This window comes from Denticeps clupeoides, chromosome 10, assembly GCF_900700375.1.
Source record: "Denticeps clupeoides chromosome 10, fDenClu1.1, whole genome shotgun sequence".
Classification (NCBI taxonomy): domain Eukaryota; kingdom Metazoa; phylum Chordata; class Actinopteri; order Clupeiformes; family Denticipitidae; genus Denticeps; species Denticeps clupeoides.
Window position 1 is genome coordinate 3,837,233 of NC_041716.1, and position 22,908 is coordinate 3,860,140.

Sequence of the window (22,908 nt, forward strand, 5' to 3'; positions counted from 1 at the left end):
AATTAACTAGTTTGATAGCAATATATATTATATGGTATCTTACAATCACAATTAAAAAACACGCATTAATCACGAGCCAATCACGAATCCAGGTCTGTCCAAACAGCACACACCCATTCAGAGGCCCACCGAGCGGAGGGTTAAACTAACACCGAGCCACGCCCAAATCTAACAGCGGCTTAGGAAGGTGAAAGGGGTTCATCAAAAACCAATGATCCCTCTGAATTTTAATGCCACTCCCAGCAATCCAATATCATGGCAGGCACGTTTAAAACATGAGCTTTTATACGGCGAGACGCAAAAACCTGTTCACGTCTTCGTCTGTTTTTATGTCCAAATAAACCAGTGAATTTGACCTTGAAATCCTGAATGCTATTGGAATAAATGTATTTTTCGTAGTATGCATTGCGTTTTATTCAGATATTTAACGCACGAATACAGGGCAGGCTATATCTGGCAGGGTACAGTCGCCCCCTGGTGGCGGAAAGCCCGCATTTCATGTACTTCTATGTGAAAATGTCAAATATAATCTCTTATTTAAATCAATTAAAGTTCACCCCTGAATAGATTTTATTATTTTAGCATTAGTATAAATTCAAGGACACTGATTTTGAATCATAAAAAATAATTTCTTTACATTAAAAGAAATAAAAAAAGAAACAAATGAAACAGGAATTAAAAATATCTGTTGTCTGTGGTGCTAATAGAACATAACAGCAACCACTTAAGAGCCCTATGTGAAAAAAAACAGAGATGTGATAAATTCCCTTTCCTCTCATAGAGTCGACATGTACTGTGTCTGATTACAAAATTCATATCAAATGCAAATCATCGAAAAGAAACGTTAACAAAGATTTCCCCGTTCTGTTAAAGTTGTCGTGAGCTTGTGTAAAACTGTCTTTTCTGTGTGATATACACAATTGCACAATGCATACAAGTATTTGAAAAATAAAAGGATCATTAATCTGAAATGACTACAAAGGACAAATGCAGTTACACTTTACAAAAGGTGGAAACAATGTTGCATCAATGTTCACAGTTCTCAATAAAATATATAGATATGTATTCTTTTTAATGGTGTCTTTAATGTAAGGACAACACTCGTTCAGATCTCCAGGGATCTGGCACCTGGGACCACACATCACCCCAAATCATAAATAATTGCAGAGCCGCGTTTTTTGTTCTGTTGGTTGAAGATCGTTCAAGGAACTCGTGCCGCTTTCGTACGCAAAAGCGCGCCTTAACATAAAGGCAATCACAAATGAGCAACGTCCAATATGTGACCCAATCATAAATTAATCTTTGCAGAACTTCCACGTTATGATACTATTATGGATTCAGGTGAAATGGCCTGCATTTATACTTTTATTCTATAATCGAAATACTTTTAAATGACTCCTCCCATAACCCCTTTTACACAAAGTTAGTGGTCACATAATATAAATGTGAGCCCTAGACTAATTACGTTTGACTGTATTATGTAGTGAAGTGTACAGCTCACACTACAAAAGTATTTGTACAACATGTATATTTCAGTAGACAACGGTTTGTAATACGTACACGACGACGGACGCACGTAACACCACCAACAGGCATTGCATATATGTGCGGAATGATGTAAAAACAAGTGCCATAAAAAAAATCAGGTAACAGCAAGTTGTATGTTTCCCTTCATCCTCACTCCAAATGTTTGTCTGCTTATCATTGTGATGTTATTTCGTATTAAAAAAAAAAACAAAACATCTCTCACACGACAGGAGGAGCAGCGCGGCCATCCCGTCCGGAATGTCAGGTGAAATTCTCACTAAAAAAAACCCCAAAAAAAATAAAACCTGCTTCTTAAATCACGCTGTGTTTCAGAGAGGCATCGGAAGAGAACAAATGAGATTTACGATTTCATCGTTAACATCAACTCAGTAACCGGGGTCACCGCGGTCCATAACATAACACGAGTAGCAGCTGTTTGATGGTCACATGATCCCTGTAAACTGGCTTCGCCGCTCTGGCGTTCACGCCATCGACCCCACACACATCCACAGGAAGGAAACCTCGAATTCCCAGCAGATGAGGAGGAGGAGGCCAAGGCGCACTCGTCGCTCCCGATCGGGGCGACTTCCTGAGGGCACGCGCGGGGCAACGCGGGTCTGCGTCATTGTGTCAATAAAAATGTGTGTCTTGCATTAGCGACGGGAGGCATCGTGCAAAACACGGAAGAAGGCGCCAGGAAAGCAAATCTGCGGAAAGCAAGAGTACTACAGTTCTGAGCATTAAAAACAAAAAATGGTTATAATAATTTTCTGTTTTCTACATATGTGTCTATGTAATATATATATATGTGTGTGTGTGTGTGTGTGTGTGTGTGTGTGTGTGTGAATGCTATCCAGTGCTGTAGCTCTATGCGTGAGTGAATGTGTACATGGAGTGGTTTGCGGAACGGATCTGATTGGCTACAGCGGTAATACAGAGAGGGGCGGAACACGCGACCCGACTTGTAAAATATCGCACCGCTCTATCAGGCAGCGTCGGAGGCTGAGGCCCCTCCCCTGGCATCACGGCGTCACGAGTCCTCCTCCATGCTGAAGCTGCTCCTCCGGCTGCTGGTCTTTGAGGCACCAGGGGAGACGGAGGAGAGCAGGGGGTCGGCGGCGCCCACGGGGGAGAGCATGTCCCCCAGGTCCATGTCCATATCTGGCATGAGGACCGGGCTGAAAGGGTTGTCCAGCTCAGTGAAGGTCAAAGAGTCCAGGTGGTCCAGCGGGTTGGAGATGGTGCCGTTGGTGGGCGCGGGGGTCGGCTGGGTCAGGAAGGTGGTCTGCCCCAGTCCTGGCCCCTCGAGGGTTAGGAGGCTTTTGGAGAGCGGCTCTCCTGCGCTGGGCTCCTGCTGCTGGCTTAGGAGAAGATCAGCGCCTGGGACAGCAGGCACCGCTGAAGGGGTGATGCCATGGAGATGGGCCTGCATCTCCAACTCCTACAGATGGAGCCAAGAACAAGGTCAGGGCGGTCAAACCTCCAGAATTTCCCCAAAAGGCAACCGATTGCAAAGCATTTTTATGTTCTTGACCCATGTACTTGTGAAGACTAGGGTGGTAGTAGCCTATGAACCAGAAGACCCGGGTTCAAATCCCGCTTACTACCATCGTGTCCCTGAGCAAGACACTTAACCCTGAGTGTCTCCAGGAGGGACTGTCCCTGTAACTACTGATTGTAAGTTGCTCTGGATAAGTAAATGCTGTCAGACTTACATTGAGAGACCATAAAAATGCTTCGTAGCCGCTTGCCTTAAATTTTGAAGCTGTGATACAAGATACACAGACGGCGGATTTTAGACTTGACCTGGATGCGTAGCTGCAGGCTGCGGTTGGTGTGCTCCAGCTTCTTCTGCCGCGTCTCCATCTCCCTGGCCCGCAGCTGCTCCCTCTGCAGCTTGCGGATGTAGTCCACCGAGGCCTTCAGGATGGTGCCCTTGTTCCAGCGCATCTCACTGGTTTAAAGCAAAACCCCATGCAGTGAAGGGAAATACTCCCGAGTCTCGGCTTCCAGCTCATTGTCAGAACACTCACGGGTCACTGGACTTCGGGACGAGCGCGCCCAGCTCCTTGATGCGGTCGTTGATGTTAAACCTTCTCCTTCGCTCAACTGCAGAATAAAGAGGACATGGCATTCTGTCGTACTTTACTAGGCAAGGAAGTGCTGCTCACAAATAAGCACTGAAAAAACAAAAAAAAAAACAGAAAAAGACTGACTGAGGTTATGGTTGTCCTTCTTCTGTCGCTCCTTCATCCAGGCTTTGGCCTCGACGTCTGCAAAAAACAGAATTTCCACTTTTTTTTATTTGTGCCACACCTCCGCCAGGTCTGACTTTACAGAAGCAGCGACGCGGTTACTAGTCGAAGTTAGAAATGGGAAGTTGAACGCGTTTTTGTGGAAATGAGAGGTGCAGGGCTGGAGAGGTAGAGGACAGAGGAGTGCAGAAAGGAGAAGAGAAAGCGCCGAATGATGAGCGGCTCTCACCGGTCAGCTCCCTCTTGACGTCGTGCAGGTCAGCAGGGCAGGAATTGCTGACTGTGACGGCCGGCGCTGCCATGCCTGGGCTGCTGTACACATCGAGGAGGTTTCCTGAGACCGGCAGCTGAGGGCAACCAATCAAGAGCTTTCAGAAGGAGGCTCCTCCCACACGTTTTACCAGCAAAACTGCCTTAAGATAAGAGTCCTTCCAGGCAACGTGCTGTTGAACGTAGACACTCTGACCGGCTTCATTTGGGGGAAAAATGGCTAAAGTTGAATGTATTTAATCTGCATATAACACAATAAAACATCTAAAACCAGAAGAACGGCAGATATGAAAAAAGTGAAATGAAACTGATACGTGAAAAAAAAAAAAAAAAAAACACTTATCGCCGCAGCTAAGGCTCGCCGGAAAACTGCGAAAGGAATGGTCGTGTGCGGTTGGAAATCTACTTCAGTCAGCAGAGCCGTTGAGTAACACCCAGCCAACGATTAGTCACCTCGCATCCAGGAACGCCGGTTCTGGTTCAGCAGGAAACTGTCAAAAAGTGCCGAGCAGCGGCGTTCGGGAGCGCGCTTCCTCTGAACGAGCTCGAAAGCGGCGATTCAAGAGGAGGTTTTACGCCGAGCGTGCAAAAAAAAAATACTAAAAATTAAAAAAACAACCCCACTGCACACAGATCAGGTCCCCGGACTCCTCCGCCGAGAGGGCACTCGAGACGTCCAGGACGCGCCGTCCCTTACCTCACTGTCACTTTGTTTCTTTTTCTCCTCTTGCAGTAAAAGCAAAATCATCTTCTCCCGACGCACACTGCGGCGCGCTTCCTCTTTCTCTCGGCGTGGCGCTTTAAAAGAGGCAGTTGACAAATGGGGAAATGTCTTTTGGGAAAGAGGAGGAGGAAAGAAAGAAAAAAAAAAAAAAAAAAAGAGAAAAAAAATCCCTCCACAGTTGGCTATCGGCTGCATTGCTCGGCCTGGCCCCGCCCACGCTCCTCTGCCGCGCCGACTCCGCCCAGGCGCGTCCACTTGTGAGCCATGTGTCAGAAGTGGATGTTTACTCCCACTGGAGCCTGCCGGATTCCGGTAGCCCGGCAGCCGACCCGCCGCCGCCCGGGCACGCGCGGCAGATTTTTTTACGCCAGTCGCTCGCAGGCGGCCAGGGCCGCCGGTGGCGTGGCCGGTTATTATCAGCCACGAGTGCGGTTTTGGTAGGAACGACGGGGAACGGCTTTTGTATTAACAAAAGAAAAGGGAAAAAAGAGAGATAAGGCCTTGCACAACCCGGCCAAAAGAGCTCGACAAATTCTACAGAAACCAAAGATCTGGAGCTGGAATCTGAGGTGAAGCGGCACGGCAACGTACCGTGCTGGGCTGCTGCAGCGAGGCCATGAAGTCGTCGTTCAAGCTGGACTCCAGGCTGATGAGGTCCTCCATCACGTCCTCCATCTGAATCCGGGGGTTAAAAAGCGCGAAAAAGGTTTAAACCTCTCGGCAAAGTGCCACCACCGTAGGACGCCATGAGATGAATGTGAGAAGCAGACAACCTACAGCAGTCCTACAGACCGGAGTGGCATTTGTAATGAAAGTGTCGGTACAGTGTTGGGCTGCTGCGAGGGTATTTTTTTTTTTTCATATCTTCCTAACAGACTGAGGAAGACTGCAGAACGCTCAAATGATTATTATTAAAAAGTGATATTAACAGTGATTGAATTCGATTTGAACAGAAACACTGCTGATGCCTACAGCTGAAGAACGTAAACTGCACAGGAACACCAGGAACCAGGCGGCTGACGTGCGAACAGCCAACGTTTCTGCTTTTAAGATGCGATTCGTTTAAAAAAAAAAAAAACCCGAATTAAACAGAGGAGCACAAAATAAGTTCTCCTTTACGGCACCATGTCTGTAAAAACATCCGTGAAAAAGACCCAGTTACCGTGTATTTACTGTGAAAGAAACGAATTCAGTACCTCCTACAAGCGAGAACATTTTTGTCAATATTTGACCACGTTTTTTTTTTTTCTTGTTAACTTAGCAATATTGCTTGCAGCTTTAGACGAACCATTTTCGCTCTCCAAATAGAATCATTTATTTCTCGTGACTCGTTCACAGCCGACTTTTTGACCCGTCTTTTCTTTTTGGCCAAAAATGATGCATTTTATGTGACTGGTCTTCCGCCGGCGAAAGCCCAGGGATCCTACATGTCCCCGATGTCTACACGCGGACGTCAGAAATGTCAGCCCTGCGTCCTACGGAGACACGAGCATGCGATTTGAAGCACAAGTCCGACAGATTCTGGAGATTTTGGGACCCTCTGCATTCTTCGCATTTTGTATCGGCGCAGTCAAGCAGTTTTCAGCGTCACCGTCACCGCCGGCAGCCTCGCCCCTGCCCGTCTTAACGGAAAAGAGCCACTGGACAGCCCGTACGTATTACTCCTCCCGCTCGGTTTCCAGAGGGGCGGAGCCGCACGGCCTCGCCGGCGATGAGGAGCCGGAGGGCGCGAAGCGTGCGGAGGTAATTGGGCGGCCGGTGTGGTATTTGCTCGCACAGTGTGGCACCAGACGCACGGCTGCACGAACGCGAACTTTCACACCGACGCAACAAAAGTGTGCTGCCGTGGCCGGAGCGGGAGCCAACTCCGCTTCAAAAGGCACCGCTCGCGCTTTGCCCAAACTAATCGCTTCAAAAGTGACTTTTTTTTTTTTTTTGCGAGGTACCGCAGGGGATTTTCAAACTAATGAACTGCACGGGCCGCATTTTTCCCCTGGTCTTCCGTGGACAGATGCCAAAAGCAAACGAATGCAAACGATGCCAATTATTTTATTCATTTGTTTCCTGAAGTAGAGAAAAAAGCCAAAACCATGGGAGTAAAAAGCAGAAGTTCCCAACGCTGCGCCCACTGTTCCAGTCATGCAAGGGCACAAAACTGCTAAGATCCCTTTAACCCCACGAAACCTTCACGGATCAGCACCACAGACAGCTCCTCCCCATTATTCAGTAACGACACTTCATTAGTGCAGGAATGTGCATCTGCTGAATCGAGAAATACTTGAACTTCGCGGATAGGTCAGTTCCGGATGCATTCTAACCAGAAGAAAATTGCATTCAGATGACACCAGCAGCGCCATATTACTCAGCAAAAAGCAGCGAGGCCACCCTGCAAAAATCGCTCATCCAAACGTTCCGCTTATCGTCAGATGGTCAGCTTATGAAGATAAAGCTGAGCTGGGAGAGCTGGGAGAGATAGCAGCCACCCGGTGGCTCACACATGGCCACAAAGTCGCAGGTTCAAACCCCACTTACTGACACTGTGTCCCTGAGCAAGACACACTGAACCCAGAGAAAATAAATATCACTGCATTTTTCTTTTTTTAGACAGACCATAATTTAGTGCAGAATAAGCCAAATAGTTCCCTTTATGTAAACAAAATGTTCTAATCACATTGATTATTAACAGGAAGAGCAGTGTAAGTATAGTGCCTTTTTAAGGCTTGTAGGTAAAGCAGGAACTGTTTGATGTAATAGATCCTGACCAGTGGCGATCCTTGAAATAGATCCTGCTGATCTAAACCATAACCCTAGGTTTTGCACAGAATTAACAACATAAAATCTCATATTTTACTCAGTCAGTGCTTTATGAGCACTAAATGAGGTAAATTGAGCCCATTGAGACATACTGTATGTGATTTTTATATAAGAAATAAATGAGAGAAGTAATGGGGCAGTGGGGGCCTAGCGGTTAAGGAAGTGGCCCCGTAATCAGAGGGTTGCTGCTTCGAATCCCGATCCGCCAAAGTGCTACTGAGGCGCCTGTCATGGCTGCCCACTGCTCACTCAGGGCGATGGGTTAAATGCAGAGGACACATTTCACTGTGTGCACTGTGTGCTGTGCTGCTGTGTTTCACAAGTGACAATCACTTCACTTTACTTTTATATATGTGTAGTTCTATTTATTTATGACAACACAACAGACTGGTAATTTGTCTTAAACAACCTATTTTAATGAGATCATAATTATTATATGTTTTAATTGAATATTTTTTAACAGTATCAATGTAGATCTAAAATGCTGTGTTTGGAGGACCTTAGCATGCAGTAAAAATGTTGGAACACGGCATGACCTTTGCTAATGGCTGAAGTTTACTGTGTGTGTGTGTGTGTGTGTGTGTGTGTGTGTGTGTGTGTGTGTGTGTGTGCGCAGTGTCAACATAAAGAACAGGATCTTCACCTCCTCTTTCTTGGGGCTAAGGCTGAGGTCTGCCAGTGGGCTGCTGGGGGTGCTGCCGGTGGCGTTGCTCATCTCCGGGGCTGAGCCGGAGCGGTGGGGTGAGGGGGAGGTCCCGAGCATCTGACTGGCTGCATTGTTGCCCCGGGTGTGTGAAAGGTACTGTTTCACCTGCTTCTTCTGGGCCTCCTGGATGTGGTACTTTGTGGGATTTTCAAGGTGGGTCTGCACCTGTAACGTTAATCGTACAAAGAGGGAATAAATGGAAATGCCTTCAAATGCTGCCAATGTGACCAGACCTCTTTAAAAGGTACCTTCAGCACTTCCACTGGCACCTGCGCCGGGGTGGACCTGGGCGCGGCGAAGGCCGGGGAGACCGAGATGGCGAGCGAGGGGTCGGCGGGGCGGAGCTGTGCGGCGGAGGCCTGCTGCTGGGTCTCGCGGCGCTCCTGGTCGTGGGCCTGCTGCCGCATCAGCTCCTGCCTCATCAGCACCCGCGACGTCATGACCGCGCTGAGCGGCGGAGTGGGGTCTGCGGAGGCCTGTGAGGAGCTGTGGGGGGGGGGGGGGGGGGAAGAGTCAACAAACAAAAGCCGCTACGTTAACAGACAACCTGCAAAAAGTTCGAATTAATTAATGCATTCATTATTATTAATAAAAAAAATTTTATTAACATGTTTTTTTTTTTTTTTAAAAAACGATGCGTTTTAAATCAGAACACTTCCATCAAACAACAGAGAGCCGTTTCCTCTTTGCGGACGCCGCTTCTGCTGAGTCACCGGAAAGTCCCACAGTGTGACAGAACGTAAACAGAACAGGAAGTCGAACCCGATGAAAACGCCATCGTTTAATACCAGGTCTGCCCAGACGGAGGCCCGCACTGAATCTCAACTCTGGCCAGTGCCTGGAAAGTCCCCGAGATGAGACGTTCATCCAGGGTTTACATGGTTTACTCGCCAAAAAAAACACACTCCTCTCTGTGAATACCAGCATTATGATGATGTTATTGTAATGGCTATAAAGGTGAAATTTGCGTACGGAATTACGAGGTTGCCTGAACGTGGTGCCACACACAGCTACCCAACATGCTGCTTGTTTGTGTGGCTGGTGGGGATTTAGGGGACGGTGCAGCGGCGTGGTCAGGAACGGACCTACCTGACCGCGATGGGCTGGCTCTTCAGCTGGTAGAAGACGTCGGGCGAGGACGCGAGGACGCCCTCCACTTCGATGTCGGCGACGATGCCGGACTCCGGCAGGACGGGCTCCACTCTGGGGACACGGCAATAGCAGAACACAAACACTGAGCGCTTTCAGGCAGCCGGGCACTGTGGTGCACATGCACACACACACACACACACACACACACACACACACACACACACACACACACACACTTATTATTTAAACAATATAAATATAGTAAACCCACAGCACAGATGACAAAACACGGTGCTGCTGTGTGGTCCGCTCGGCCTAACGGTGCGTTCCACAGACTTCTTCCCACAAGCTTCCGAAAGCCGAAACGGAATTCCAAGCCCGGTTCACCAACACCCGGAGCCGTCGTTACGACAACGTACACTTGTTATGCGTGCCCGGGAGACGCAGGGGCCGCGACCCAGGACCACAATACCTGGTGGTAGGAGCCTAGTGGGTAACACACTCGCCTATGAACCTGAAGACCCAGGTTCAAACCCCACTTACTACCATTGTGTCCCCGAGCAAGACACTTAACCCAGAGTGTCTCCAGGGGGGGACTGTCCCTGTAACTACTGGTTGTAAGTCGCTCTGGATAAGGGCGTCTGATAAATACGTACCCCGAAAAGAAGCAGGGTGCTAAGGACCTGACAGCAAGTGTACAGGGGGAGGAGGGCGAGGTTTTGCATTCTGTACCGCAAGGATTTTTAAAATGAAATTAAAACCATATTGTATTAGTTCGTTATTAGCACTACATTTTAATTTTTTACTGGGGATCGTCATGTTTTGCCTTTTTTTTTAACCAACACAGAGCTTTCTTGGCCGGCTGCCGGGAAAAATAATCAGAAAAGGCATGACAGGGCAGGTCCGAGTCCCACAGAAAGTGGGTCCCATCCTGAGAAGCAGAAATAAACTGAGCAGCAGCGTGGCGGCGAACGCAAGAGGGCGACAGAGCGCCGCCCTCGTCACACCTTCATGTTGCTCATAGTGTGTAATTACAGCCTCATAAAGGTCAGGGGTCAAAATAAACTTACAAGCAATAACTAAGACCCAGATTGTATTACCCCCCAAAAGCAAAATTTGTAACGTTAACCCGTCTAACCTGTACGCAGCTGAAGTGACAACAAAGCTCACTTGAACTTGAACTTGTTTAGGGGGAAATAAAATTTTATTGCATGTCCCGAATCTTGGACCGGTCCTTGCGCAATGGACTAATGGACACGAGACGTCTTCATAAAATTTCAACCATTTACGGAAAATAAATAAATAAAAACAATTTCCTCAGATCTGTGGGTCTGCTGAGATTCCGTGTCGCCACGGCCAAAGAGTGTTGCACTCTGACCTACGTCCCTCGCACAACTGTCAGACAGATTTTCTATACAATTAAATAATTTAAAACCTGGAAATTAACAATAATAATAATTTTCCTTCAAATCTAAACGAATATATTGCAAATAATAAACTTCTGGCCATTCTAGAATGTTGGCATATCTACAGTTCCACTTTACTCGAGTTGTTGTAGTTTTTAGCGGCAGCCTTTTTTGAGTGGACACGCCTGGTACGGGAGACGGGTGTCTCCTATTCTGCCCCACAGCGTAGCAACGACCGACATCAACATGCGCGGAAACTCCACACAGGTTATGAAATACCGCACGACGCATTCTGAATGCGGGCTTGTGGCGACCCGAACATCACCTTTGTGTGCAGCATCTGAAATTAGGCCAAAAACCATCCAAAGAACCACAAAAACAAGCTACGCTGAGGAGGGGGTTCACAATTAAAACCATGAATCTTTTTATTTTTTTTCATTTCAAAGCACCAGCAAATGTAAATATATTGTATAATCCAAATGTGATTCACTTTGTTCTGCTTGAACAGCACAAACAACAACCGGCGCACACAGTGCATAGCAGAATAATTGGCCAAATAGCTGGTGTGGTGAGAAGTCAGACGTGGGCGGGAAGGGGGGAAAAGCCCGCTGGCGAAGGATTTGCTGAGTCACGTCCTCCCAAACAACAAGGTCCAGGGACGGGAGCAGTAAAAAGACGGCTTTTTACAGCCTTAAAAACACTGCATGTGCTAAATCTGCTTTGGTAATGACATTCCAGCCCGCAGTTCGCTACGCAACGCCTTATGTAGCATGCAAGACTGCGGCAAAACAACACAGGACCAATTAAAAAGTCTATCACACCTGGTATTTTAGTAAAATTTAAATAAATTAGACAGCTTAGTTTATAAGAGTAAAGTAATATTTTTTTTAAACTACTACACACAGAGAAATTTAAGTACCACTGTGTACCTATATGGGTACCCAGATGCTTGTCGCTGGTTCAGTACCCTTCTGAAGAATAATGGACCTGTCCTCACAGGTACTTTTTTTTATCATAGTCATCTGTACCATTTGTGTACCTGTCATGAGTGTAATTTAAAGTTATATTTACATTTAACTATGATGCAGTGGTAAGGAGCCACAGACGTGGGGAGGCTGGGCTCGAACCGGCAACCTTCAACTCACAGGCACAGAGTCCACTGAGCTACACGCTGCTATGTCTGATACACCTTAATAAAATGGGAATGATTGGCGATTTTAACGTCCTGTTTGTGGCACATTAGTATATGTGAGGGGGCAAACCTTTCAAGATGGGTGGTGACCATAGTGGCCATTTTGAAGTCGGCCATCTTGGATAAAACTTTTGTTTTTTCAATAGGAAGAGGGTCATGTGACAAATTTATTGGTAATTTCACAAGAAAAACAATTGGTTTTAACGTAACTTTATTGGTTCATGAGTTATTTATAAGTTTCCGACCACTTATAAAATGTGTTCAATGTCACCAACCATTCCCATTTTATTAAGGTGTATCCATATAAATGGCCCACCCTGTACATTACTTTTGTCCTTTGTTGTGTTGCTGTGAAAAAAGTTACTTTTACAAACATGAACATCAGCCTCTTTTTGAAAAATTGGTCAGATCCACTTGCCATTCTGTCACTATTGTGCATCCGAAATCTTGCAATTTACAAGCATTTTTGTTGGGACGTTGGACTAATTGGGATCATTTCCATGTGGTGCAGGTTCACGGGTACAAATATGTACTCTCCCAAATCATGTACAACATGGTGTCACAAACTGAAAGGAACAGTTTTGTCCCTGGAGGTTTAATATTGTACCCTGTGTGTACCTTTATTTCTCCGTCGTGTCACCAGGCCTGTGCATTGCGCACCGTAAACGCAGACGGGGACAAGCTTCGGAGGGGTGACCTACACAGCGGGTCCGAGGGCCGGGTCCCTGTTGTTGTCAACTCCTTGTTTTTTTCACAACCTGTTCTACACTTGGCCCTCGAACCGCTTTCATAAAATGTCATGGTTCACATCTACCAGTAAAGGCAATTTTATGATCAATATCCATATGTAATAACATAGTAACATGGCAGACATAAACATTTTGTAGGATGATTCTTAATTAACACTACTTTTGGCATTAATTAACACTAATTAACACTGTTTCTGGCATTCAGCTTGACGATAGCAAATGTGAAATGTAGTCCAGCAGTCCCGGCGTGCATGTAAACACACAGCAACGTGCAATTTACGAACACGCACGAACTCGTCCAGCCGCGGCGGATCAGCCAGCGGGATTTTACTCCCACGTCGCGACGCACTTTACTGCCAACGCGCGAGTTTTTTTTTTTTTTTTTTTTTTACCTGATCAGGCTGACCGTGTCGGACGCGGGTTCGAGGATCAAGTAGACGGTCTGCGGCGCGTCGCGTCCAGGCGAGGCGACGGGCTCCGCTTTCCCCTCTGCTGCTCCCCCGCGCTTCACCTCGGCGACAGGGAGGGCGGACATGTCTCTACACCCCCCACACCCCAAAAAAAAAAAAAAAAAAAAGAAGGTAAAAGGGAGCGGCCGTTCGCGCCTAAATTGCTACGCGGCCGGGATTAATAAAACCTGACGGCTGCGTGGCTGTCTGACAGTTCGCTACCTTCTTTAAAAAAAAAAAAAAAAAAGTTAATCCAATCAGTTAAGCTAAGCTAACAGGCTAACGAGTTGGTAACGGGAAGGCGGAGAACCTCCTTGACGCGCTTTGCTAGGCGGGCAACGTGCGGCCGAGCCGGGTTCTCCTCAGGAAGGCCGCCGCCGGACGCTGGCGTCCGCTCCGCACGAATCCGTCGGGCGAGTGGGAGCGGACCGAGAGCCGCGGCGGCCCGGGCGGCCCCACCGCGGTTAAAAGGGAAGGGAGAGGGGGAAACCCGCGGGCCCCGGATCAGCCGAGATCGGACAGACAGGCGCGGGGCCAATCAGACCGGCTCCCCCTCGACCAATCAGGTGCCGCCGCTCGTTGCCCGACGTTTCGTCAGCGTCGCGCGAAAAACCGGCGTGACATCAGTCTCTGTCAAACACCGTTCATACAATCGTCCAGTATGATTTCTACATAACAGAAGATAGTGTTGTAGGCAGGGTTGTACGTAAACATATTCCCTGTTGGCACACATGAAAATATGCTCTTTATTGCTTATTGTATGTATGTATGTATGTGTGTGTGTATGTGTGTGTGTGTGTGTGTGTATATATATATGTGTAATGCTATTTGCGTTACATTTTATTTCTTGTGTTAAGGTATTGCAGTATTTAAGCTTTAGTTTTTTAGTTAGTGTAGTTTAGTTTAGTGTGTACATACATTACAGGCCAAATGTTTGGACACACCTTCTCATTCAATGTGTTTTCTTTATTTTCAAGACCATTTACGTCTCCACTTTTTGTTAAGTACATAACTCCACATGTGTTCATTCATAGTTTTGATGCCTTCAGTGAGAATCTACCAACGTAAATGGTCATGAAAATAAAGAAAACACATTGAATGAGAAGGTGTGTCCAAACTTTTGGCCTGTACTGTACACACACACACACACACACACATATGTATTTATATTCTTTTATGAATTGCACTATGGGGGGGTCTGTGTGAAACTTTATTTCAATACATGGTGTACTATGTATATTGCTGTACTGACAATAAACCAATCTTGAATCTTGAATCTTGAATCGTAATATAAAGTTCTGTATGGATAATTTTCTTTATTCCCCTATAGTAATTATTCAGCGTGGTACCTTCATCAACTCCATCAGCCATCATCTCCTTTTAAATTTCTACTAAGAAAAGTACGATACAAAAAAAAAGGTTTTCATTCAATTCAAATGCAGTTAAGTAGCTGTTGTCTCCTCTCGGCTTTTCCTGTTAGGGGTCGCCACATTGGTATGGTTGTCCGCACCAAGACTGGTGGCCTTCCTGGCTCAGCCCTTCCCATTTACCCGGTCTTGGCCCAAGACCACCATGGAGCAGTTTTTCATCTCTGTTGCACCACAGGAAGCAGCAGGAAGCAGGGAGTAAAGGGCCGCAGAGGGAGGGGGGCAGCAGGAGATCCTCTGACTGGCTGGACCGGCATCTAATAACCAGCTCACAAAGTAAACGGGGTGGTACGGGGTGTAGTTCAGGTGAAGTTCAAGTTGAGCTTTATTGTCATTTTAGCTACGTACATGCTAGACAGTACATAGTGAAACGAAACAACGTTTCTCCGGAACCTGGTGCAACATGGTTTAAACAAAGTTACACACTGAAATAATGTGTGTGGCACAGACAAGCTGGGATACATGAAGTGCAAACATGGGACACATTTAACAAAAAACAAGTAGACAACAATGAAACAGACAGCAGTAAACTAGTGAAATGAATAATAAATGTGCAAAGTAAAATAATGCAAATGCTGCTGTGCGAAATGGAACGTTGCATTAATAGATAATATTACAGACAGATAATATTACTCAATATGTGTGTGTGTGTGAGGGTGTTAGTCCAGAGTGGAAAGTCCCTGAGTGTTCAGGTGTCTGATGGCCTGTTGTGGGATGAAGCTGAGGGCCCGAATGCTTCACTAACTTTTTCCGGATGGTAGGAGGGTGAAGAGTGCATGTGAGGGGTGTGTAGAGTCCTTCTCAATGCTGGTGGCTTTCCAGATGCAGCGTGTTTGGTACATGTCCGTTATGGAGGGAAGAGGGACTCCACTGATCTTCTCAGCAGTCCTCACTATCCGCTGTAACTCTCAAACTAGACAGTGATGCAGCTGGTCAGAATTCTTTCAATGGTCCTTCTCTAGAAGATGGTGAGGATGGGTGGAGATGGGCTTTTCTCAGCCTCTGCAGGAAGTAGAGACTCTGCTGGGCTTTCTTCCAGGAGAGGTTCTAGATAAACACAGAGGAGCTTTGTGTTTTTGACACACAAGATCCGTTGATGGTCAATGGAGAGTGGTCCCTCCATTGGCTCCTGAAGTTAACAATCATTTGTATCGTTTTGGCCATTTTGGTTTAAATAGATTGTTGACCTTACACCAGTCCATCAGTCGTTGCACCTCCTCTCTGTACGCTGACCCATCGTTCTTGCTGATGAGACCCAGCACGGTCATCAGAATCAGAATCGTATTTATTGGCCAAGTAAGTGCAAGCACATACAAGGAATTTGATTCCAGTAGAAAAAAAAACACCAACAACAAAAAACAACAACAATGTGCAAGGATGTGTGTAAGTGTTATTGTGCAAGTTGTGGAATTTGTTTGTACTGTTTATAAATAACTATATCTACTGAGTATAAATAAATACGTGAGAATGTACATAGGTCTATAAATAAATAGGCAAAAAACTAAATCCTATATACAGAGTGTACATAAAGCGCAGTGTGCAATGTTGAAGGTGATTTGCAGTGTGACAGTTGGGACATTTTTAATTTTTTATTTAGTTAAGTGGTTGGAGTCATTGTCATTGAACTTCATGATTTGGTTGGAGCTGTGCATCGCTGCACAGTTGTGGGTCAGCAGAGTGAACAGCATTGGACTGAGTCCATCCCCGAAGGCCCTATGTCTATGTCAAAAGGGGAGGGAGGTGGGCTGCTTCCTAAAAAAAACTAATTTCATTCATAATATTGTCAATCCAAGTTCATTATGTCACAATTAATTTACAAATAAAATCTAAGCACTAAAGTTTCTATTAGTTTACATTGTGGTGATCCCCGGGCTGGAGGATGGTTGATACTGGAGTGCAAAATTAACACAGATGGAAGATAGATAAAAAATGTCAAACGCCCAATATATGTTTATCTGGTTAAGTTCATTATGGTTCCGGCAACAGTTTTTACAATAAAATATGTCAGTCTATAATTCTTAATGTTTTATGTTTCTGTGTGTGTGCCTGTGTGTGGAACCACATTCTAATGAGGGCCAAACTATATGGAAACAGCGGATGTATGGTCATGTACACAAGAATGGAAGAAGCAAAGTACTAAATTAGGAGAGTTCATTTAGCAGTAAATTTGAATACTTAGTAGCACATGGGGATGATTATAAAAGCAGAGCCACAGCAGATAGATGGCGCCACCTGGTGGGACAGAACGTTACAAGAAAGCAACAAACAACAAGTGCAGACAGACAGATTCCAAATTTCCAGGTCCGAGGTGGAGTCATATCCTTGTCTGTTTTCTTGTCTTAGACCTAATTACTTGCCCATGTGTTCCTGATTTCCAAATACTTAGATTACATTTTTATGGTGGCCTATTTGAGTGGTGGCCACGGGGGTCGGTCGCGGATAGTCATAGACAACCAGCCAATAGGATGCAAAAGACAAAAGGCAGCCAATAGGATTTGAGCTTTTTGCTCTAGCAGTTTCTCAGAGGGCAAGGGTCTCATTCCCAATATGACTATCAAATGTGTGCTATAACAGTAATATCTTAAATTGTAGGGTTTTACAATTATTTGCAAATATTGTAAATTTAACATTAGCTTTGAATCAGTTGTATTTAATGTAAAAACCTACTCCAAATTAATAATCAATCATAAGTAATTATTTGGTTATTATAATTAGTTATTCTATTTTTTTTTTCAATTGTTTGTCAAAGTGTGTTTAATTATTATTTCCCAGAACAATTGTTACATTTCAAATTCACAGAACCGACATATTACAGTCTTATGACACACCTGTTTAAACTCATTTTAAACTGCATAATGAAATATTAAGTATAAAAGCAACGTTTAATAGAAAACTTTATTTACATTTACAGCATTTTTCAGATGCCCTTATCCAGAGCGACTTACAATCAGTAGTTACAGGGACATAGATATATTTAAAACAATAAGCACCAATTCATTACATTTACATTTACAGCATTTGGCAGACGCCCTTATCCAGAGCGACTTATAACGTGCATTCAAGTTACCATCGATGAAGAGATCAATTCCGGTTCACTAGGACCCCCAACTATGAATACAATCTTTTTATTCACTCTGTTATAGATTCTGTACACAAGTTCGACAATAAGAAAGTTACAAGTTAATCTAAATGTTCTCTAAAGAGGAAGGTCTTGAGCTGTCATTTGAAAGTGCTCAGTGACTGAGCTGTTCTGACCTCGAGGGGAAGTTCATTCCACCACCGAGGGGCCAAGACGGAGAAGAGTCTAGATTAGTCTCTTCCTTTTACCTTCAGAGATGGAGGGACCAGGCGAGCAGTACTGGAGGCTCGGAGAATACGAGGTGCAGTGCGAGGTGTAATAAGGGCTGTGAGGTAGGATGGTGCTACTACATGTTTGGCTTTGTAGGCCAGCATCAGTATTTTGAACCTGATGCGTGCAGCTACTGGGAGCCAGTGGAGGGAATGTAGCAGAGGGGCGGTGTGGGAGAACTTGGGAAGGTTGAAGATCAGTCGTGCTGCTGCATTTTGTATGAGTTGTAGAGGTCGGATGGTATATAGAGGTAGACCAGCTAGGAGGGAGTTGCAGTAGTCCAGTCTTGAGATTACTAAGGACTGAACCAGTAGTTGGGTGGTCTGTGTTGACAGATAAGGGCGGATTCGTCTGATATTGTACAGAAGGAATCTACAGGAAAGATTGCTGATGTGGGTCGAGAAGGAGAGTTGGTTGTCTATTGTTACTCCAAGGTTGCCTGCTGTTGTAGAAGGAGAGAGATGTGAGTTGTCTAGGTAAATAGCAAGATCCTGATGTGGTGAAGAATTTGCCGGAATGAATTCAGTTTTGGTGGGATTGAGTTGGAGGTGATGGGCTGCCATCCAAGACGAGATGTCGGTTAGACATGCAGAGATTTTGGAAGCAGCATGTAGATCAGAGGGAGGAAAGGAGAAGAGGAGTTGTGTGTCATCAGCATAGCAGTGGTAGGATAATCCATGTGAGGAATTGACCTCACCAAGTGATCTCGTGTAGAGGGAGAAAAGGAGAGGACCTAGCACCGCTCATCAAGGTAGGAACCAAACCAAGTGTATATGTATACATCTATTTATTTCCATGGGTTACTCAAATGACTAAATCAGCATGAACGTTTTTTTTTTTAAATATGTCATGATGAGGTCTGAAATTATGATGAGTTACACTTACATTTAAACTTACATTGTTACATGGAATTACACGAATAACACTCTAGCTGAAGAAGCAGGTAATGTGCAACTTTTTTCTTTCTTCTTTCTCATAAAAGGGAAACTTTTGAAACTGCTCCTAGGTCATCTCTGCATCTACATGGTACAAAGAGTAGATTTTTGCAGGACAGTAAATGCACTTTTCCTGCAAATCCAGCAAAACCAGTATGTATATGGAGGCTGTTAGGGCTGCTTCAGTGGTAAGTGGCAGAATCTACATAGACGTCCAGTGGGATACTTTTGAACTTTCTAGTTCCTGTTGGAAGAAAGGAGTAGTAGCAAAGGTCATGGAAGTCCTGGAAGTCCAAATGTCTTGGAAGCTCATCCTGGGATCAGTGAGACCCTCGGCTGCATAGGTCTGGAACACCATCCTTTCTACATCGTCTTTTGTCAGAGATGATCCTGGCTCTGGGGTACTCCTGGTGGGAGGGTTAATTTCTGCTGGTAGTGGTAGTGGGCAGGGTAGTGAATATAACCTTGACCGTCTCACTTGTTTTCAGTGAAGAGCTGGTGTTCTTCTTCTTAGTCACATGCTTAATATACCTTGCAGAGCTGTCCTCTGTACGTGACAAATAAAATTTGAATTTCCATTCGATCGGAGCAGAGTTGATACCTCCAAAATTCTTTTTACAGTAGACAGCTGCTGTCTACTGACCAGGGAAAAAAAGTTGAAACAGTGCCAAATCTCGCAGGTAAGGAAGCGGCCCCGTAATCAGAACGTTGCCGGTTCAATTCCCGAGCTGCCAAGGTGCCACTGAGGAAAGCACCGTCCCCACACACTGCTCCCCGGGCGCCTGTCATGGCTGCCCACTGCTCACCAAGGGTGATTGTTAAATATAGAGGACATGTTTCGTTGTATCACCGTGTGCTGTGCTGCAGTGTATCACAATAACAATCACTTAACTAAATAAAAATAAAATATGTCCCGTAAGTTTATTAATTTACTATGTCTCTTACAGTCTCTCCTCTGTTGTGTCCCTGAGTGTCCCTGAGTGACAGCTATGTTATCAGGCAACCAGCAAAAAGTTCAAATGTTTTTTATGCGCTTTCGCTTCTTTCAAATGAAAGGTAACCAGTGTATTTTAAATCAGAACACTTCCATCAAACAAAAGTGGGCTGGAAATCAAACCCAGGAGGCTCAAACCGGCAAATGCAGCAGTGATAAAAATGCATTGTTTAATACCAGGTCTGTAGAACACCCACCCACTCCCGTAAAGCCCAGACAGAGGCTTACACTGATCTCAATTCTGCCCAGTGCCTGGAAAGTCCCAAGATGAGACGTTAATCCAGGGTTTACTCACCAAAAACACACTCCTCTCTGTAAATACCAACATTGTAATAATGTTATTATAATGGATATAAGGACATTGGTTAAATCTGGTCAGAAATTAGAGACAATGAAGTCTGTATAGGAAGTGTACAGAATTCTGCAGTTGACTGAAAGTGATGCCACACACAGCTACTCAACAAAACCTAGACGGAATTCCATGCTCAGTTAATTAAGGAAATGCCACCAACACCTAGAGCCTTCATTACAACAATGCACACTTGTTACATATGTCCAGGAGATAGAGACCGGCAGTCTGGCCGACCCATGCATGCAAGTTAACAGGGCGGTCTAGTAGCCACGCGAAAAGCTCAATACGTACTGCAAAAAGAAGCCTGGTGTAAGTGTAGAAGAAGAAGAGGAGGATGGTTAGGATTTTACACTAATAACCCTCCAATTAAATTAAAAGCATTTAACTGAGGAAGGTGAGCTTGACGAGCCTGATAGTGAAGAAGAGTGGACACCAGAATAAGATTGTAATGTATGTGATTTTGGTGAGTTGATGATTTTTGCAATAAAAATGTTATTGCGTATTTGCATCTTATTCTATCTTATTACATTATATGACAGAAAACCATGTTTTTGCACATTGTTGCCCTGAGTAATCAGAGCAATATGCATGTATTTGTGTGTATGTGTGTGGGTGGTTAATAATTTAGATTTAGATTTATGTATGTCCACAGAAGCTCCGGGAGAAAGTTCATCCTCCATCGGACACGGTTCTCCGTGCTGGTCATCTGGTCGTCTGGTTGCCCCGATGCGAGGCAATTACATCATCAGAACACTGGCTTTTGGGATTTGTAGTCCTGATAGCACTACAGTGGCTCCTCAGATGCAGGAAGTAGAATGTGGAGTGGATTTTGCTCTTCTCAGGCCTTTTCAGCATTTACATTTTACATTTACTGCATTTGTCAGATGCCCTTATCCAGAGCGACTTACAATGCGGCGTTACAGGGACAGTCCCCCCCTGGAGACACTCAGGGTTAAGTGTCTTGCTCAGGGACACAATGGTAGTAAGTGGGATTTGAACCTGGGTCTCCTGGTTCCTAGGAGAGTATGTTAGGCTACTACCACACCTTTAAAATTGTGCGAGGTGTCACACACCGGACATAACCCCTTGGCCATCGGGGTAAGCGTCATATGGCAGCATATAATTATAAGTCTGACTTTATAATATAGTATATAATAAAGCACCTTTTATTCAGGAACGTGTCCAGGACAAGGATTTGGATATCAGTTCCCTTGGGCATCCGCCAATTAGTTTCTCTGCCCTTAACAAGGCCTGTCCGCCTGGTTATAGATATCTACAGCAAGCACAGAGCTCAGGTCATGGCGGTGGCCTAGCCGTCATTTTTAAGGATGATTTGTCCTCTGAGTCTCTCCTGTGAGTGTTTGGCTTTTTCCTCCAAATCGCTACACTTAATGACAGTACTTTTTATTTACAGGCCCCCTAAATAGGGTCCCTCCTTTCCCTCCTTTTCCCATTTTGTACCACCTGATCTAATCTACTCATACTGGGGGATTTCAAAATTCACGTTGATGTTTCCACCAATCAGCAAACTCTCTATCCGTACAATGTCTCTGTGTATGACCTGGGTGTGTCAGAACACAAAACCATTTTTATGCCGTTTCCCTTCCAAAGCAGTCTCGTGAAGCCAAAGAGGCAATTTTTTATTTTTTTAATTTAAACACCATTAACCCACAACATCTTTCAGGACCACATTCCTGTCTCCATTCCAATCAGCAACAATGCAGTGCACTCCTGTCAAAGCTCACCTCCATGGTATACACCAGAGCTAAGGAAACTAAAGACAGCTGGTTGGGCGCTGAATTCAAATTCAAATTCAAATGTAATTTGTCACGCACATAGTACTGCACGCTATGATATGCAGTGAAATGCTTTTAGCGACTGCTACAGACCACGCTATTGCAAATGTTGCAAGTATTCAATAAAAACCAATATGCAAATATTGCAAACACAATTTTATACATTACATTTTTATACATTATTTTTATAATGTGCAAATGAGTGAAAGTCTTTATAAAGAAAAAAAAAAAGAGCAGAGATTTTGTGCAAAGAGTAAAAAGAGCAGAGGTTTTATGCAAAGTGATTTTGTGCAAAGAGCCCAGAGTGATTGAAAGTGAAAGTGCTGGAGTGTATTGGAGTTCTATGTAGTGTTGTTGTTGAGAGCTTGGATAGCCTGTGGGAAGAAGCTCCTCCTCATTCTCTCTGTGCTGGACTTCCGGGAGCGAGAGCACTTCCCTGATCACAGCAGAGAAGAGACGCCTTTTATCCTAGGGTCTACTAGTGCACAAGCTTGCCTACCAGGGGAACCCACAAACATTATGCAATCTCCAATAACCTGTGTAACTCCAAAACACTTTTTTTCTCCAGCTATGATCTCTGCCATAAATTAATCTCTTTCTTTCAAAATAAGATCCAAACAATCAATCATCACTTACTACTCCCCTTATTGCCCTTACTATACTGACCACTGGTGCCAATGGTCTGTTAGGAAACCCCTCCCTTCAGGTCTGTGTGAAGGAGGTTCAGGCTGTTGTTAGGGCCATGAAACCCTCTATGTGTCCTCTTGACCCGTTCCCAACAGCCCTGGTCAAGGCAAATATGACCTTCCTCTGTCCTCTTATTGCTGTCATCATTAATCAGTTCCTCCAGTTTGGTCATGTGCCCTCCTTA

The 22,908-nt window shown here is 45.0% G+C and overlaps 1 protein-coding gene across 1 annotated transcript; it reads right to left on the reverse strand.

The window, feature by feature from the left end:
• Window positions 1–546: 546 nt before the first annotated feature.
• tfe3a (transcription factor binding to IGHM enhancer 3a) lies at window positions 547–13,683 on the reverse strand. The gene is made up of 11 exons (XM_028992785.1): window positions 13,495–13,683; window positions 13,128–13,274; window positions 9,386–9,499; window positions 8,545–8,782; window positions 8,234–8,461; window positions 5,368–5,451; window positions 4,012–4,129; window positions 3,744–3,800; window positions 3,561–3,636; window positions 3,334–3,481; window positions 547–2,968 (listed from the first exon to the last, which is right to left on the reverse strand). Exons 2-11 carry the CDS (start codon window positions 13,268–13,270, stop codon window positions 2,558–2,560), a joined length of 1,617 nt encoding a protein of 538 aa, XP_028848618.1. The 5' UTR covers window positions 13,271–13,274; window positions 13,495–13,683; the 3' UTR covers window positions 547–2,557.
• Between the last annotated feature and the right edge of the window lie 9,225 nt (window positions 13,684–22,908).

Bases quoted from the DNA above. Each gene is read 5' to 3' on its own strand.
- tfe3a (XM_028992785.1), bottom strand. From the start codon at position 13,270: ATGTCCGCCCTCCCTGTCGCCGAGGTGAAGCGCGGGGGAGCAGCAGAG. The intron at 8,783-9,385 runs GTAGGTCCGTTC...CCCCCCCCACAG, and splicing joins AGCCAGCCCATCGCGGTCAG to CTCCTCACAGGCCTCCGCAG. The intron at 4,130-5,367 runs GTACGTTGCCGT...GGTTGCCCTCAG, and splicing joins CGCTGCAGCAGCCCAGCACG to CTGCCGGTCTCAGGAAACCT.